At 37.0% G+C, this 18,741-nt stretch overlaps 1 protein-coding gene across 10 annotated transcripts in view; it reads left to right on the top strand.

The window, feature by feature from the left end:
• Positions 1–18,741, top strand: part of DIAPH2 (diaphanous related formin 2) — a 952,992-nt gene that overhangs the window by 780,901 nt on the left and 153,350 nt on the right. For 8 of the 10 annotated variants that reach the window (XM_081565331.1, XM_081565339.1, XM_081565328.1 and 5 more), the window contains one exon: positions 4,293–4,388. Coding sequence is in view for 1 of the 10 variants with exons in the window: in XM_081565323.1 (XP_081421449.1) it covers positions 4,293–4,388; positions 6,493–6,623 (227 nt within the window). In the remaining 9 variants the exon portion in view is untranslated. Of the gene's footprint in view, positions 1–4,292; positions 4,389–6,492; positions 6,627–18,741 lie in introns of all 10 variants that reach the window. The other 2 variants (XM_081565323.1, XM_081565334.1) reach the window with 1 other exon arrangement.

The following is an 18,741-nucleotide window of genomic DNA, read 5'->3' as shown; positions in this document are numbered from 1 at the left end:
AGGATGAAAGATTAAAAAGTCACCTCTGAATTGTTATTTCTCAGACATGCCTGTGTATTACCATTTTAGTGGCTAAAAGGCATTACCAAATTTCTCCTTGATATTCTTTCACTCAGTAAAATATGTATTATAATTTGTAAGAAAACACATTTTTCTATGTAATGCAATAAGGCTATTTTTCTTTTCAATGATAAATAAAACACTTAAAAGATTTTTTCCCCTGAGTTTGATCTCATAAACCAAAAAATTAAAAAGTCAAAACAGCTACTCACTGCTAATCACATCTAAGTAAGAATGAGTGGTTCTGTGAACTTCGAAAATCTAAGTGAACTGTCAACCTCACACAATTTGATCACAGACCAAATTTTGCTGAAATTTATTTAAAATGAAGGGTAACTTTCAAATGATCATGTTGACTTTCATTTTGTCTGAGGAAGACTAACTGAAATATGAGTCTATAATATATTTATAAAACCTTTACTTCTTAGGCTTGAACATTTCATGAAAATCTCTCAGTTCCTTTGAAAGTTATCATGAAGCAAACAAAAAAATAATGGTGGACTAGTGGTTTGAAACTTATATTTCTTTCCTTAAAGGCATTACTGAGGTTTACCAAGACCTGGCTTCTTTTTCTTCTTTTTTTTCCTAACAGAATCATCTAGCATATGCCTTCTCAGCAGGAGCTATATCACCCCCAAGGGAATCAATATTGGTTATTGGAGAGGTGGGAGAAGAAAAATCTTAGATATTGCAATGGTCTGTGACCTTCCAAAGGGCCACAGTACATAAACAGATATGTAGTTATATCTGTGATACTAAATTTTAGTCTGAGGGATTAGGAAAAAGACATCTAACAAGGCTCCTTTAGGGGAGGAGGGAACAAAAATGGGGGAAAAAAGTTGAGAAATGGTGATCTTACATAACATTCTGTTAAATGTTGTCAGGTGGCAGCCACTAAATTAAGCACAGGGATTTATTTGTAATTCCTCTGTACTTTATGTCATATTTGTTCTTTCCATCTTTTCAGTCCATAAACAATATAATAGCATTAAAGAATTTTAATGACTTGCTATCCATAATATCGTTATATTGTAGACTTTTTTCATGTTTGCCCATCATTTATGTTAAATGAAAAATACATACTGTTTAGTATTCTGTTCTCTTTACTCATATACATGTATTCATCTTTTTACATAGCCTTCATCATGACTGTTTTTATAAGGATACATGAAATTTAGTTGTACTTTGGTTCTCTTCTGCTTGTACTTCTGTATCTAAAAACTCCTTCCATGTCTTCTTTTCCCCTGAATGCCTTTTAAAAATTAGATCCTCGGGAAATATATTCTATGCCCCTTCTTCTCATACGTTATCTCAGGGTCATCTTACCTGTCTTCCAATGACACTCTCATTTTTAGCTCCAGTCTAGACTTCACTCCTGGGCTCCAGATTCATATTTCCAACTTCTTACTGGATTTCTCTACTTAGATATTCCTCAAAAAGCAATTTTTTTCAAACCTGTTTATACTTTATCTTCTAGACTCTTTTTCTCCCCCTTGATATCACCCTTCCAGCCAGGTCGTATTGACTGTATTAATACCTTTAAAATATCCCTCCTCTCTATTCACTCTGTTAACCCTTGAATTCAGTCCTTTATCTTTTACTGAGAGAATTACCATTACACTCCTAAACATCTCCCTACCTTCTGTCATGCTGTCCCCAGAGTTATCCTCCACAGTGTTGTCTGACAAGTCTTTCTAAAGTATAAATCATATCAAGTCACTTCCTACATTACTTATGGCTGCACTGCCCAATACAGTAATCACGAGCCACATATAGCTGTTGAGCACTTGAAATGTAGCTAATCTGAAATGAAAGATGCTGAAATTAAATTGTGTTAGATTTATGAGACTTGGTCTGATAAAAGGAATGTAAAATATATATAATTTTTGTATATATTAAGATAAATATTAACATATTAAGATTCATTTCACCGGTTTCTTTTTATTTTTTTCAATATGGCTACCAGAAAACTTAAAATTATATGGCTCACATTTGTGGTTTGTATTATATATCTGTTAGTGCTGGCTTATAGGATAATGCTCAAACCCATATCATAGCATTAAAAAACAAAACTCAACTGAATAAATTTTAAATACCTAATTGGTTTTATTAAATGAATAATAAATTGGGTGACATCTCATCTGGTAAATAGAAGAGAGCTCTAAAGAGCTGTACAAAAGGGAAGACTTTTATAGGCAGAAGGAAGCAAGACAAGGAAGTTATTCTAGCAAAGAGTGGATTGTTCAGACAAGGTCACCTTCCTTTGTTGGACAGTGGGAGGTCTGTCAGGTGGATTTCCTTTCTAGGGTTGACCAGGAAATTTCAGACTGAGTGATTAAGATTATATTCCTAGGAGAGACTGAAACTGCAGTTAGATTAAGTCTCCATTAGGTGATGTGAACCTTTTTACAGGTGACTCCATTTTGGGCCTGTTGGCTCTTTTATAACAACAGCATTATGATGTTTCATCATGTGGCCATCATATGCCTAGTCCATTTCATCTTCTTCTAGCTATCATGCAACAACTGATCTGGTTCATACCAGGGCCCCTCCACATGCCAGCTGTGTGATCTGGAGCAAGATGCTTAAACTCTCTAAGTTTTAGTATACCTAGCTGAAAAACAAAGATATTATTTGCTTCAATATTTTGTTGGGAGGATCATATCACCAAAGTGGGACTTCTCTGCTGTCCAGTGGTTAAGCGCTGTCACTGCTCTAGTCCAGGTTCGATCCCTTGTCAAGGAACTAAGATCCCACAAGCTGCGTGGTGCAGCCAAAAAAAAGATATAATCAATGTCAAGTGCCTACCACATAAAATTTAATCCTCCCTGATACATTCCAGTCATGCCAGATGTCATTTCCTCTTTTCTTTCTATTGTGAAGAGCAGGTGATGGTTCAGATGTGTAGGCAGCCTTAATATTCCTAAAAGTGAACATCCTCTTTCCCTGTTTAGTCACTGGGGTTCTACTTTCCCTTTATTTTTCCTGTTTTCATCAAATATTATACCTGAAAACCTCTGTGTTTCCTTCTATTTTTTCACTCAATGTCCTGTCCTAGAGATTGATTTTAAAAATTAAAAAAATGATTGTAACATTGAGGAAATCTCAAGTCAAATGAAGAATATAATAAAAAAAGATTTTAGCTTGTTCTTGCCCCATAAGAGAATATTTTTATCCTATGATCTGACACCCCATAGTCAATCCATTAAGCAAAGTAGGATTTAAATTTAATTTAGGAATAACATCAGAAACAATTTCTTCTCCCTCACTCCCATTCTTTTCTTCTCTTAACCCTCCTGGCTGCAAATGTCTTCTACCCTAGACCCACACATTAGCTACCACTCAAATTTACTACCTGGTGAGGGTCCTTTTCATCAGTGAGGTCTGTTGAGAAAAGGCTCCTCAGCTCACTGTGGATTATCCACAGTGTCTTAGAGAGTTTCTGGCAATGGACACTTGCTCTAACAAATCTTAAAAGTGTTCTTGATGGCCAGAATTGTCAAAGATAAGAGTAGGGTGAAATGTTTTATATACATTTCCATTGGGAACTTCCATGAACATCTTCTGAGTATTCCACTCATAGGAAAAGCTTAGAAGCAAAACAGCATTCTAAAAGGGGTGATGAGACTCTGGCTAATGTCTCTCAAGTGTAAAATGTGGCCTTTCAGATGATGTAGTCACCTTTGCCTTCTACAATGTCAGCATTTCAAAATGGGTAAAGGATATGGATTAGGTAGGAGCTGAATGCAAATGTGTTTTACAAATAGTGTCTTTTAAGATAATTGCAGATGATGGTTGAATGCTAAAGGTATTAATACAATCAGTATTTAACCTTGTGTAACCCTGCTTCATCAAATCACACCCTGAGCATTGATTGCATTAAGCCGGGTCAGTGGTTTCTTACTTAGGAATATCTTATAAGAATCTTAACAGGAAGGCAACAGTAGTTGATCAGCTGCTGTTTATTTGCATACTGAACATATCATCAATAATACAAAAGACAAGGTCCTTAAGTTGAAAGAACAGTGGGATTGGCATGAATTTTGCTTAATGGTGCGTAATAAGCAAAGTAGTCTGTGGTGCCAGAAACTGACAGGATACATTATGTTGAAACAGATATATGTCTTTAATTTAGGGGCATTATGTAAATCTGACAGGAGTTTTTCCCTTTATTTTCCTGTAGTTTAACTTTAATTGCTCCAAGATTAATTTTGATTTCTCCCTTCCTCCAGAGGGTGATGAGACGGGCGTGATGGATAATCTTCTGGAAGCCCTGCAATCAGGGGCGGCATTCCGAGACCGCAGAAAGCGGATTCCAAGGAATCCAGGTAAGAGCCATTCTAGCTCACATGGTATTATAGAATGTAAATGCTCAGAACCAAGTACCAGAAAAAAAAAAAAAAAAACTTTCTCATGAAAAAAAAAATTCTTTGAAACAGTTGATCTCAGTTCACAAGTGAAGTCTCAGCAGGCTTCTATATCTACCTGATCATAAGTTTTAACTTTGTAAAAGTGTCTTCAAATAACAGTAGGCTTTGCAAAAAAAAGTTTAGAAATAAGGATTCCCACTGTGTTTAATACTAAATATTTTTAATTGTTATTTTATGAGCATGTGGTTTGTCTAAAAGATGGTTTAAAATTGTAACTGTAATTAAAGTCATTCCAAGTAATTGGCTTTAAGGATGTCACAGGTAAGGAAACTGAGATAATGCCTCTTTTCAAAGGTCATTTTGGCTTCACGATCCATTCTCCATGTTACTAAAGAGAGGAGAGGCACTGATGATCCAAGATCCCCTGAAGTCTCAAAGTGTTGGAACCCCTTTTTGTGTGTGTTAGATTAGTAACAAAGCCACACTATGAAATTGATCTTGGGGGAAGAAAAAACATAAAAGAAACAAAACAGCCTCCCTCCCTCAAGTGGAACCAGAAAGTTGTCCATCTTTCCACTTCATACCCTATATCTGAAATCAATAAGAACTTCTTGCAGAATAATCCAAGTAGGCTGAGCTATCCACTCCTTTTAAGAAAATTTTTATATTTTTAATTCCTATCTTTCTTGAAGTAGCTGCCGCTGCTGCTAAGTCGCGTCAGTCGTGTCCGACTCTCCGCGACCCCATGGGCTGCAGCCTACCAGTCTCCTCCGTCCGTGGGGTTTCCCAGGCAAGAGTACTAGAGTGGGGTGCCATTGCCTTCTCCTCTTGAAGTAGAGGGAGAAATTATATGTGTTGTTTGTAAAAGTTCTCTTCATGGGTTGTAGAGTGATATGGAGATGTCAATGAAAAAAGGAAAATTAATAGTAAACATGGAAACTCTGCTTAATTTAGATTAGTAAGATTTGCCTTTTATAGCCTACAATTCAGAAATATTCTATGTTTGGAATAGAGATGATCATATTTCATTAAAATGGAAATTCAGTTCAGTTCAGTCACTCAATTGTGTCCGACTCCCTGTGACCCCACGGCCTGTAGCACGCCAGGCTTCCCTGTCCACCACCAACTCCCAAAGCTTGCTCAAACTCATGTCCATCGAGAAGGCAATGGCAGACCACTTCTGAAGTGGTCTTGAGAACCCCATGAACGGTATGAAAAGGCAAAATGGAAATTGGCACCTCTCAAAACTATTGTACTCCCAACAAAATAATGAAAGAAATGAAACCCAGTGAAGAATGATCCAGAAAACCTTTTGGCAATGGTGAAATTCATAGCAGAAGATAATATAAGTTGCATTTCATCTTTTTCACATTTGAGTGAATCCTGATGGGTAGATTAGCCTGAAAGTTAGGTTTTGTTGAGAGAAGAAGAATGTTTTGGTTGGAGTGTGAGACTACTTTATGTAGATGAAGACATTGCAGATGGCCTACAAAAAGAGTGGAAGACTGAAGGAAAGAAAGTTAACATCTCTATTTATATGTCCATATTTTTTAAGGTAATGCTGCATGGTAGAATGTCAGGAGCACTACTAATCTGTCCTCAATCTTGACCTGTAAAATGCAAATATTCTCCCATGCTACCGGAGGCCCCTTCCACCTTTTAAGGAAAATAAAAACCACTCTGCTCTTTCTTGAACAATCAGAGCATTTATAGTCAGTGGAAAGCCAACTGAAATAATTTTTCTATCAATGCAGTTTTCTGTTAAGCAGCTGATAAGTAAAAGCACCTTATTCTGTGCCATAAAAGAACTGCCATCATCTTTTCTAGGCTGTTTATTTTTAAAATACATTTGCTAAGGCCCCTGTCTGATTAGTCTCACACCTCATACTGACTCTACAAAGACTGTACCAAAAGAGAGATAATTCCATGGGGTTTCTGTGAGTTTAGTACTAAGGGAACGTGGTGTTGTCAACTGTGAAACACTAAGAATATATTCACAAACTGTATAATTTTTTAGTACTGATTCCGAGTAATCTAAATTAAGACCTCTCTTATTTTGTAGTTGGAGGGCCTCCACAAGCACATAGGGTCAAAAATATCAGCCCCGTTAGCTCTGGCAGCCATTCCAAGGAGCAGCAGCCAATGCACATGTCCAGTGGTGAGAAGACACCAGAAGGCGGACAGTGGCAGTGATTGGTAAAGCATCTTGGATATCAGTAGAAGTGCTTGAAGGGAGAGGGAGGAGAAGCCAGGCACAGAGTTTGCAAGTCTGCCAAAAACTCTCTTGTCTGCTTCCCTCTTTCTTAAAGCAACAGAACTGGGGGGCTTTTCCACATTCCCTCCCTGTTTCTGCCTCTCTTAGCTAAGATCCTCTTTTCCTGCTGGCCTCCTTTTGTTTTCACTTTCCTAGGCACCTTATTTTGTTCCTTCCCAAGAACCCATTGACTTTATAGTTTTACACTTTCCCTGTTCAACCCCAGTATCCTCGTTCCTGTCCAAAAACCTCTAGTTCACCATGATAAGATAAAAGCAGAAAAAAGAAATTATAAAGACTATTTTCTCCAAGTCAAGTCAAATCAGAGGAAATAGCCAAAAAAATCTGAAATCAAAGTCAACCACAGACAGCAAAGAAGTACTGCTCTGCTTGCCAAACCCCTTATCATTGCTTACAGATGGAAACTTCAACGTGTACAATACATAGCCCTACAATTGTGCGTCTAATTGCAGTGTTTTCAATTCCATATTTAAAGAGAATGAAGTGAGAGTCTGTATTTTTCATTAGAAAATCAAAATGTTAATAAATGGTGTGAAGAGTTGCCTAAATTGCAAATCTTCTGCAGTGAGCCAATGTTCCCCTCTCCAAGAAGAACTCACATTAGTTTACTCAGAAAGAGCTCCCAAATATTGCCTCCAGCCCATTCAGCTAAGTGTACTGTTTCAGTTTAGGGCACCAAAAGCCATTTTAAGGGAGAGGATCACATTTGTAGTAGTTTTGAAAATATCACTAACTGGTATAGCACGGGCCCCAGCCAATCAGAGCATGCAAGGGTAAGAAATAGCCTGATGGCTCTACCAGTGCCCACTGGCTGAATATTAATCCAGATTATGGCTGGGCTGGTGTCAAACTCAGAAATTAGGAAATGAACCCCTAAACATTCATTCATTCATTCAACTTCCTCTGTTTTGTGAAAGGTACTATGCTAGACATGATGACAGATGCAAAAATAATTAAGATTTCCTTAGTTATAAGACCCTTGTGTCTTATAGAAATGATAAAGATAGAAAGACTACAGGATAAGGCAGACAATAGGGGCATTATACAAGAGATGTTAATAACATACTATGGGAGTTCTGAGGAGGGAAATATCATGCCATATAAATATGTCAGAAAAAATCATGGAGAAAAAGGTTTTGAAGGATGAATATGGATTTCAGCAGTAGGGGTTGGAGGTGGGGATAGTGGGCATTTGAGTTAGATGAAATATCATTAAGAGTTTAGAAAGTGCAAAGCATTTTGGGAGAGTGGCAAATAGCACAGCTACTAAGAAAATAGGTTATATAAAGTGTCAAAATATGGAGATAATTCTGGAAGAGTAGATTGTTACACTATCAGAGAGTGCTTGAATAAGAGACTAACGCATATCATTCTTTAGGCAATGGGAATATACTGAGCTTTTTAGCAGTGGAAGAATATGATCAAAGCTATATATTGAGATATTTAATCTATAGGTATGTGGGCGATGACTTAGAATCCTACTGTCGTATCCTTAGACAAAAGGAGATAATTTAGGGAAAGAGAAGTAACCAGGAGTCAAGGATAATCCTAGGATTTTGACTTTGAATAGCCGAGAGGACACCTGGGTTATGAGAGAAAACTATTGAGATCAGGAAAAGGAATGGTGATAGAAGACAAATTCAGTTTGGGGCAAGTGAAACTGCAAGTGGTAGCAGAGCATTGAGATCAAGATGTCCAGAAGTTCCTTGGAAATATGATTGTAGATTTCGTCACAAGATGGTTGAGTTAGTGAGATTTCTGATTATATTGAATACTTTGGAAATGGAAGAGATTATTAGAGGGATTATTAAGAAAAAGAAATCCAAACTCAGAACTTTGAAAATGCCTCTCCTTAGGGTCTAATAAGTAGAAGACTAGCAGAGAAGATCGATCAGGAACACTTGGGTAGGTAGGAGGCCAATCAAAACATTATTGTTCTAAAAGCAAAGGCAGGCCAAAAAGGTGGGCATTTTCAACAATGGCATATGCTACAGTGAAATCAAATAAGATCAAGTCCAGTGATTTGCCATTTGGGAGCTTTCTAGTGACATTTTAAGAGCATCTTTTCAATACTGGAATGAAACAGGGAGCCAGAATGGAGGGACTTAGTAGATGGTGAGGCTCTAGGGGTAGATAGTATTCATTCAGAATTAAACAATTTTATTGACTGTCACCTGGCATCACGTGCTGGGTTAGGTACTGAGGATGTGACACCAAATAGGATATTTGCCTCAGGGAGCTCACAGACCATTTGAGAAAACATGAATATAATCCACATGATACAAGTGCAATGCAAGAAACTAACACAGCATTGTAAATCAACTGTACTTCAGGTAAAAACATTTTAATTAAAAAAAAAAAAAACAGTGCTATCTTATATGTGCCATAATGAGATAGGAATCGTGTTTATGTAGCATGGGACATAGAACAATTCCCCACATCCCCTACCCTCTCACCTTTGTATTCCCTAAAATATGTTAGTCACTTCAGTCATGTTCTACTCTTTGTGACCACATGGACTGTAGCCTGCTAGACTCCTCTGTCCAAGGAATTCTCCAGACAAGGATACTGGAATGGGTAGCCATTCCCTTCTCCGGGGGATCTTTCTGACCCGGAGATGGAACCTAGGTCTCCTGCATTGCCGGTGGGTTTCTTTACTGTCTAAAATATAGACTACACTTTCTATAAATTTGGTGGGTGAAAGGAACATTTCATTTTCTATCATCTATGAATTTGGCTAAATCTTTCTGGACTCTCTTTGTTACAGCCTTTGTTAGCACTTAAGGTAATAAGTCCCATATGTTTACAAACTACTTTGTAAAGAATTGTCCATCAGTATTCTTAACTTTGTCATTATATGGTCAAAGATACGCTTTGGAGGAAAAAGAAATTCATAAAGTAAACCTTGCAGGAGTAAAAACCACACTTAAAATATATACACCATGCCACATCTTTTTTTTTTTTCTGAATATCCATAGATACTTCAAACATGCTTTTAATCAGCTCCACCTCTTCCTTCTCTGCCCACTGTAAGTATAAACAGGCTTCTTAGCAATAGATAGATATCTAACTGAGCTATTTTGACTATGACTAGATTTTGATATATCGTTCTAGACATTAAACACACACACACACAAGAGCATTACAAAGACATGAAACCAGAAACCAGAATAAATGTAATTTAGTTTTAGAAACACACAAGGCAACTAAGAAAATTAAATTTGGAAAAACAGAAGAAACGCAGAAGACACACGATCCTAGTTTTATGGATCAGGAAATGAAAGTGAAAGTGTTAGTCGCTCAGTCATGTCCAACTGTTTGCGACCCCATGGACTGGAGCCCGCCAGGCTCCTCTCTCCATGGAATTCTCCAGGCAAGTCTAAATGAGAAGATATAATTTACCATTTGAGAACAGAGAAGAGACAGGAAACAATAGCCAACTGGAAAAATCAAACAGTAAGTCTTAACATTAAGGAAAATATTTTTGTAACAAAACCAAACCTGCATTTTCTTAGGCCTCTCTACCTCACAGTAGCCACTGTTCCTTTGCTTTCACCTAAAACACCCTGCATTTCCTTGCCTGCTGTTTGCTACAGCAGCTGGAACCCTCCTGCTTTCAGCCAGAGCTTGAGAGCTGTCAGTGGCAAAGTGGGAAGAAATGCCTCTCTCTTCTTTTAGTGTGACACTCCACCCATGTACAGTCTGACACTCCACCAGTGTACCAAGATAATATACTACTTATGCCTCAAGGTCGTACAGACATTTTTAGAAAAACAGCTTTCAGATATAAGTTACAGTCCTCTTGATCTCCATAGGATTTGGCCCCATGCAGCAAGGGCCAAAGACAAACCCATGTAGTATTCAGTATCCTCCTCCCTTTTTTGATGATCAGGGTCTGTTGGGATTTTCTGTTTGGTTTGGTTTCATTATTTTTACTAGGTCAAGCAGGTCATTCATTCTAAGCTGTTTACCTGTTTCTCCCTCAGGATGAGTTCTTTCCCATGAGCTTTCTCAGTCTCTATTTCTAAGTGTCAGAATCTTAGACTAGCTGACTCAACCCCATTTTGTCTGCAGTAAAGTTATTATATTGTAATATGCAATTCAAATCTAGTAAAAAAAAATGGATATAATGCAAACAAATGAAAACAGTATTCATCCAACTGTTTATTGATTAAATAGTAGGGGTCAGACAACAGTGCTTGAACCCTGGAGGGCAAAGATGGAAAAAGCATAGGTCTTGCCCTCAAGAACTCAGCGTCTCATGGGGAAAACAGAGTATACATAATATAAATGCTATGGTATGAGTATGTAGAAAGTGCTAAAACAGGAATAAAATGCCTGGAGAACTAAAGAAAGTTTTCATAATAAAAGTGGCATTGGAACTGTGTTTTGAAGGACGAATAGTAGTTTATGTGGAAAACACGAGGAATGATGGCAAATGCATGCAATGGAGAATGGAAAGGAGGAGTGGCGATGCTGAAAAGTTTGTTTCAACAAAGAGCCAACAGAGGTTTTAAGTAAAGGATTACCTAATTATTTGTGCATACACACACACACACAAACACGAAAGCAGAAGGGATTGAGGCTGGAGTTAACCAATTTGAGGGACATCTGCATGTATATAGTTATAGAAACCTTGGGATCCCCCAGGAAGAGTATGTCCAGTGGGAAGTAAAGGCCAAGATTGGTGTCTTTGGGAATTTCAGAATTTAGGAGGCAAATAGAGGAATCAGCAAAGGACACCAAGGGGACAAAATAATTAGAAAGCGAAGAAGAGAAGCAGCAAAAAGTGATGCCTGGAAGACAGAGGGTAGAGAGAATTTCAGAATGGAGATAGTAAGGTCACATCCTGCAGAAAGTTAAGTAGAATGAAACGAGACCAGTGGGTTTGTCTGCTAGCAGGTAATAACTGTCCTCTTCCCAAGCAGTTCTAATAGAGCAGTGAGGGCCAAGAGGGAAGATTTAAGGGATTAAAGAATGAAGAATATCTTTTGATCCTTAAGTGCTGGGATTTGAAGGGGAAAAAAGGGGAGTTAGAGAATGAAAAAATAAATTGTGTCTCTTCTAGAGATCCTGATAGTAAACCAGATACTTTTAAGGGTCTTGAATGGTGTTGCCAATTATATTAATAAATTATTATATCTAAATTTTCCCTCTTAATTCAGTTGTGTTTATTGAACATATACTATGTGATGTACTTAAAACATTTTAGCATGCTTGGTGCTTTGCAGTTAACAAAGCACTTTCTCATCTGTCGTGTGTATGTGACTCATAGCTATCTAGTACAGAGTTCTGTTTGTGTAAGTTAAAATGAATGACTGTGGCTTATGCAGAGAAGTGCAGGTGGGAGTGGAGGTGGAGAAGGAGACAAAACGGATCAAATAATCCTTAGGCCAGTCACTCCGTGTTCTCAGTAGTGTTAGCTCAGTTACCTCTTGGCAATAACTAGAGGGTAAATACTAGGCTCTTGGTGTATTGATCAACATTTCAGTGACAGTTACAAAGACAAGAGCAGGTAAGATAATCTGGGTAAATAAGTAGAGCAGCCTACAAAGGGTGAAGCCTGGAGAAAACAAACATTTGTGGCGCTGGTTCTCAGCCCTGGCTAAACACTGGAATAACTTTGAGGTACTTTTTAAAAAATATCCATGTCTGATTCCTCTCTGAAATAATCAAATGCAAATCTATGGAGTCAGCGCCTAAGAAATAGTATATTTTAAAAGTGATATATTGCTATATATAAAATCGATCAATAACAAAGACCTACTGTATGGCACAGGGAACTGCATTCAAGATCTTGTAGTAACCCATAATAGCAAAGAATCTGAAAAAGAATAGATATATGCATATATGTATAACTGAATCACTTTGCTGTACACCTGAAACTAACACATTAGAAATCAACTACACTTCAATTAAAAAGAAGTTATTTAGGTGATTTGAATGTGCCACAAATGTTGAGAACCACCAATTCATGGGACTAGCTCGGAAACCAAAGCACATAAAAGAGCATTAAGGGGTTGGTTATGGAGGAGTGGGGAGAAGAAAAGCAGTGTGGTACTGCTGAAGCTAAAGGCATAGAAATTTTCAAAGAGCTAAATAGCTTTTTGTAGCTAAATAGCATCAGATGTAGCCGGGAGGGCCAATAAAATAAGGATTGGAAAGGATCCAGTAGATTTAACTGCTAATATTAGGACTTCCTTGACGACTTTGGCAAAAACAGCTTTAGGAGAGTGTGTTTGGGTAGGGGTGAGAGTGAGTCAGATGTCCTGAGTTCTAAAATGCTATTAATTTTTAAGGCCACTTAACTTAGTGTCTTTTTTTCAATCACTTCATGTGAATCTTATGATGAAATGTGTACCTGTATTAGTTACTCAATTTCTGTTTGTTTTTTTCTTTTTATTTATGAAAATTAAATTTTACTTTTGGGGCAGACATATACATGTGTTGATTAATAAGATCTAGGTTTGCATTAGGGAGTGCAGAAACAGAAGATTGCTATGTAGTCTATCCTTGATTATTCTTTGACAACTAGAGAACAAATTGAACACAGACCATTCATGCCCTATTTATATGCAAAATTGTCCTAAGCAACCACTGATGATGTTCTCTATAGAAATTTCAATCATTTTTGCTTGTCTGATCTCCTACACAATATAATCAGCTCTGCTGCAGATTTCTTCATTGGTGATTTCTGCAAGCTAGTAGGAGATAAGGTCAATTTCAGTTGATTTTTATGAGAATATGAATTTAGCAGGCTTCCTTTAGATATTAGAATATGGGATAAGTTAAGACAAGCAATTATTATGCAGCAGTAAATTCCTCTTGGTAGTTTTAATTCCATGTCAAAAATTCCTGGACCTGCTAATGTTGGTAGCTAAGCTCCCACAACCACCTGCTTATTTACAGACCTTCAGTTCAGGAATAAATGTTTGGGACCCTATGTATCAGGTGCATGATATCATTCTGATATGAGCAGGCACTCTGTGCATCTGTAGCTATATTCAATGACAAGGTATTTTTCAGACTGTCATAAGTATCTTAAATTTTCTAAAAACCTAATTGCTTTCAAAATTAAAGGGAAATGATTGTCCTAAATGGTGGTAGTGACAATAGTCTTATTTCTCTCATAGGGACTTGGTAGTATATTACTGAAATTTTTCCTCAAGGCGGTAAGAAATTATAACCACTGCTTCCTGTCCAGCTGAATTCCATCTGCTGCCCCCATGGCCAAAGGCAGCTAGATTCACCTGGAAATAAGTGTACTCCCTACCCATCTCCCAGTTTTACTGAAACCTTTGGACACACCTCTCCTGTGTATTACTCCTAAGAGCCTTACTCCTTTCTTTATGTCCATTAAAATGAGAGGAGTGCAAGGAGAAGGAAGGAAGAGAGCAGTGGTTATCTAAGGCTCTATGATACCCTTTTGAGATTCAAGTCCTTTCATTATTCATTGGTATTTTTTGAATTTGTGAAAGTATGAGCCTGATACCTTGAACTTAATATTGTGTTTCACCTATTCCAGGAAGCCTTTTAAGGTTATGTTCAATGTCAACTCTCTTAAAGATATTGATGATACAAAGTGTTAAAATACAACAAAGCTTATAACTATATTTCACTATTAAAGGACTGTGATTTATTTTTAGTATTACCTAGATATAACTCAGTATAGTATATGCTCTTGATAACTGCTTATTGAATACTTTATAAGTATCCAAAAAGAAATTGAATCTACCTGAAATCCTTTTCAATATATTGTACCTAAAGGTATCTCACAAGTTTGAAATTTGGAGGATGAAGGAAATATAAGTTCCATTATACATCACTATAAATGGAATTCCATTAAATCTGAGTTTATTTTATGGGCAAACTCGAATATCCTATGTATGTTACCTTCACATGACCTTTTCTACTCAGTGATGCTTAGGCTTGACAAGTAAAGAAAAATGCTTAGTTTCTATAAAAAACAAAATATAACTGTATGCCATTACTCTTATTCTTCCATCCATTGTGCTTGCATTTGACTGCTGCCTCTTTCTCATTCTCAACTCAAGTCATGGTTTGTTCTATTACTACTACTTTGAGGGCAAAATTCCTAAATACTGATAGAGAAATTACAGGGAAAGCAGATTGACAAGAGTCTTTTCAGTTTTACATATCTTCTCATCAGTCTTTGCAAATATACTCTATAAGACAGGGGAAGTGGATGTGAGTTAATGAATCTCTTTAGAATAATGTTAAATAGTAATTGTTTTTCCAGTTTTCTCGCAGATTTACTCAGGAGGACAGATCTTTCTGAAATTTAAGGGGTTTTTATCTAGCATGTAGGAGTATTCTAAGGATTTGAACTGTTTGTTTCAGAGACTTTCTAGAATCCAGGATAATATTTTCCTTTCCACTTGAGAAGGTTTTAGCTTGAGATTTCTGAGTTTGCTGGTCTGTTATATTGTCTTGCATAGATGTACTATACAGCAAGCAAACAGTACTCTCTGGACAATGAACAGGGATTTTTTTTTCATACATTATTCACTACTCTTCATTGGTTTCAGAAAGTCAATGTATATCCCGGATCAAAGAAATGAAAAAACACAAAAACAAGGATATGATTTTCATATTGTTGTTTGGAAAGTTAATACTATTATGCATGAATTTCATCTTTCTTGCACAGTTAGAATTCCTCTTAGATTTGTCACAGCCTTATAGCTATTAATCAAAAGTGTGCATGTTTAGTTTCTTAATAAACTGATTATCTTCAAATATTTGGAGTTAACCTGTGAAGGGAAATTTGTACCAGGAGAATAAATATTATGGCCCTGTGTGGATAATCCAGTGTTTATTTTAGTTATGTTTGTGACTACATCTCAGTCATCTGTATCAGTACTATTTTATGTGACAGGAATCATGAGAGATAATTGTGCTTTGTGCATATACTTGTAGATTTCATTTTGTCATATCAACAGATAATTGGAATCAAATATAGACATTCTTAAACTGAAAAGAAAAAGGACTTAAAAAAAACTTTTCTAGTATGTAGATTTCATTTTAAGGTCCAAATTGAACTTTCATGCACATATAGAGGACGTTAAACCAAGTTCAGTCAATAGTCCTAAAAACTCACAACATGAAGGCACCAAGAGGATGACCATCTTTAGTGACGAGGGGTAATGGTCCAAAATAGAAAATAAATTTAGAAATGAAATTTCAACATAACAAACTTCTAGGAAATTATTGGAGGATACTTTAAATGTTGAATTCAGGTGGTAGCAGATTGGGAAGGGCAAATGGGAAGAAAAGTATCAAATTTAGCAATTTAATTTTTTTTTCAGTTGCCATAAATAGTATCGATCAGTTTGCATGGCTCACTTAGAACTGAAATTTCCTAACAGAGGAAGGTGCAAAACACTGAAAAAGGATCATGGTCAAGTTGAATGCTGTCCACACAAATTTTTTGCCTTGTAGATTATCCTTATGCTTCCTTAACTTTTTTCCTACCTACCATGCTTTGCAGTCCTGGGGTCCTTTGTCCTCACTTTGTCCACCTTTGTCCTCCTGTCCTCTTTCCTCGCTTCCCTTCTGCTGCTTCAGAAGAATCCTGTTTTATCAGTTTATCTCCCTCACAACACTGTTTCCTGCCTCCATTGTCCCAATCTGACATATCACACATTAGCCATGGAAAAGAAAAACTCAGGGATGGAAATGGGGAAATAAAATTGTATCAGTATTGTTTGAAGTCTATTTTACTTCTCTTAAATCTCAGCATTCTGTCTCTTTTAGGAAAACAAAGACCATTGCCAATATTTACTGTTCCAAACAAACCCTCTCTTACTTTATGCCAAATTGTTTCCGATCTTGGTGGCGGGGGGGGGGGGGATCAATAGAGGACATTTCAAAGGGACAAGAAGACATTCCTGGGTGGACTCTTGAAATTATGATGTCAGTGCTGCTAAAATGTATAAGTACTCCTGACAGTGAGGAAAGCATCACATAGATGATAAACCTTTTGTAAAGCTACATAAATTATCTCACCAATTAGTATAGACAATTGTGAAATGACTACACAGGTTTTTGCTCTCAAAAGCATACAGTCTTAAAAAAAGAAAACCCAAAATGCCCTTTCACAAAAATTCCTCAAATCACAATGCACTTTTACAGCTTGACAGGTATGAATGTGTTCAGTGAAAAGGAAGAAGCTTGGTATTTCAATGAGTAGTTTGACAGGTTTAGTTTTTGTTTTTGTGGTTGTTTTTTTATTTTTGTCTCTTTGCATTCATTCAAGTAAAATCTTAGGTTTTACTTAAACAAGTCATAATTAAGTTTTACTCCAAGGAGCTTTCTTTATTATTAAAGCATGTAAAACAAAATTTTTTAAAGAGCACTATCCTTATAAGCTAATTGATATGTTAATTTTTTCTCTAATATTTTGACAACATATACCTCTGTTCATTCACTTTTTTTTTTTTAATTGGAGACTAATTCCGGTAAAGGTGAGACTGTATAGTGTGTGTGCTTTATCTGTTTACCTAAACCCAAGTGGGCCCCTTAGAAGGTAACACCTCTTATCAATCGTGATTATTTTCATTAAGTTCTGCAAAAACATTTTTGTTATGATTTATGCATAATTTATCCAACTATTACTTAACTTCCATTCTTGACCATTAAATAGGTTTTGTTACCCTAGTTGATTTGGCTACACAAGTTAAATGTGGCAAATCCATTTTTTTTATTGGAAAAGAAGCTCAATTTTGAAGTATGCCTTCTTTTGACTTCTTTTGTGAGCTCTATGACACGTGGTACATGTCCTGGCGTAACTGAAGGTATAAAGAGTAGTGATTGGGTAGAATTCATCACAGAATTTCACTTCCTAGCTGTGTATCCAAAGCTGCTTTCGTACCAATTAGCCTTGACCTTTTATTCTAGCCTTAGGGTATTAGATTATTAGAGGCACCATTTCTGAAATATTTTGTTTCTAATATTAGTTTAAGCAAATTTCCTTGCAGTGCTGACTGTCTTCCAGGGTAGACACCCCCCTGCCCCCCATGTGCTGCTTCTTTCCACTAAGCTGCTGAATCTTTCACAAAGGAATTAAATGTAATGTTTCTGGAAACATGAATAGCTTGTGCCCTTTTCTCAGTGTCCTACTTCAGAAATATTGCAGCTGCAGTGGTATTACATGCCTTCATTTTTGTTTGTTTGTTTCTCTCTGCAAGGAAGTTCCTGCTTTAAGGTAGAGCCAGACTCTTTTATTCTTGGAATTTTCCTCCTCTAAATGATGTGAAGACTTCAGTCATGTTTTTAAAACACATTGTTTCTTTGTCAAATTTATTTCACATCAGTTGACCATGCAGCTTGTAGGAATAATGGAGTCTGGGTAAGAGGGTCTAAATGTGTGTGTGCTAAGTTGCTTCAGTCGTGTCTGACTCTTTGCAACCCTGTAGACTGTAATCTGTCAGGCTTCTCTGTCCATGGGATTCTCCATGCCAGAATACTGGAGTGGGTTGCCATGCCCTTCTCCAGGGGATCTTCCCGACCCAGGGATTGAACCTGTGTCCCTTGTCTCCTGCATCAGCAGGCAGGTTCTTTACCACTAGCATCACCTGGGAAGCCCAGGATCTAAATGAATACTGAGAAATCCATCTTTTCTGTGAGAGAAATAACCCAAAGCAAGAGCTCTGTGAATAGTCACAATAACTAAGATCTTTAGAGAAGACACACAGTGTGTTGCTTATGTATGTGAACATCTCCACAGGCCACAAGACGTCAGAAATGCAGCTAAAATGAAAACAAGCCACTGATACATTTTTCATGGTGCTTTCGTAGGACAACAGTGCTGCTAGATGAAAAAGCCCTATTTGACTTGCATTTAGGGCAGAGAATGCGAGGACTTTGCTGAGGGTTGCCTTGTTTATCCCCCTTCCTCCAAAGCATTTCTTTTATGTGATTCTTTCACTTTCTTTTCCCATCCACTTGTTTTGTTTTCAATGTGAGTATCATACTATTTATGAGATGGTCACTGCTTTTGATGCTCACTTTCCAGAG

The sequence above is a fragment of the Giraffa tippelskirchi genome, chromosome X (assembly GCF_054371585.1).
Source record: "Giraffa tippelskirchi isolate mGirTip1 chromosome X, T2T-mGirTip1v1.2.pri, whole genome shotgun sequence".
In the NCBI taxonomy this organism is placed as follows: domain Eukaryota; kingdom Metazoa; phylum Chordata; class Mammalia; order Artiodactyla; family Giraffidae; genus Giraffa; species Giraffa tippelskirchi.
Note: the sequence above shows the minus strand (reverse complement) of the source record. Positions and strands in the feature narration are given on the sequence as shown.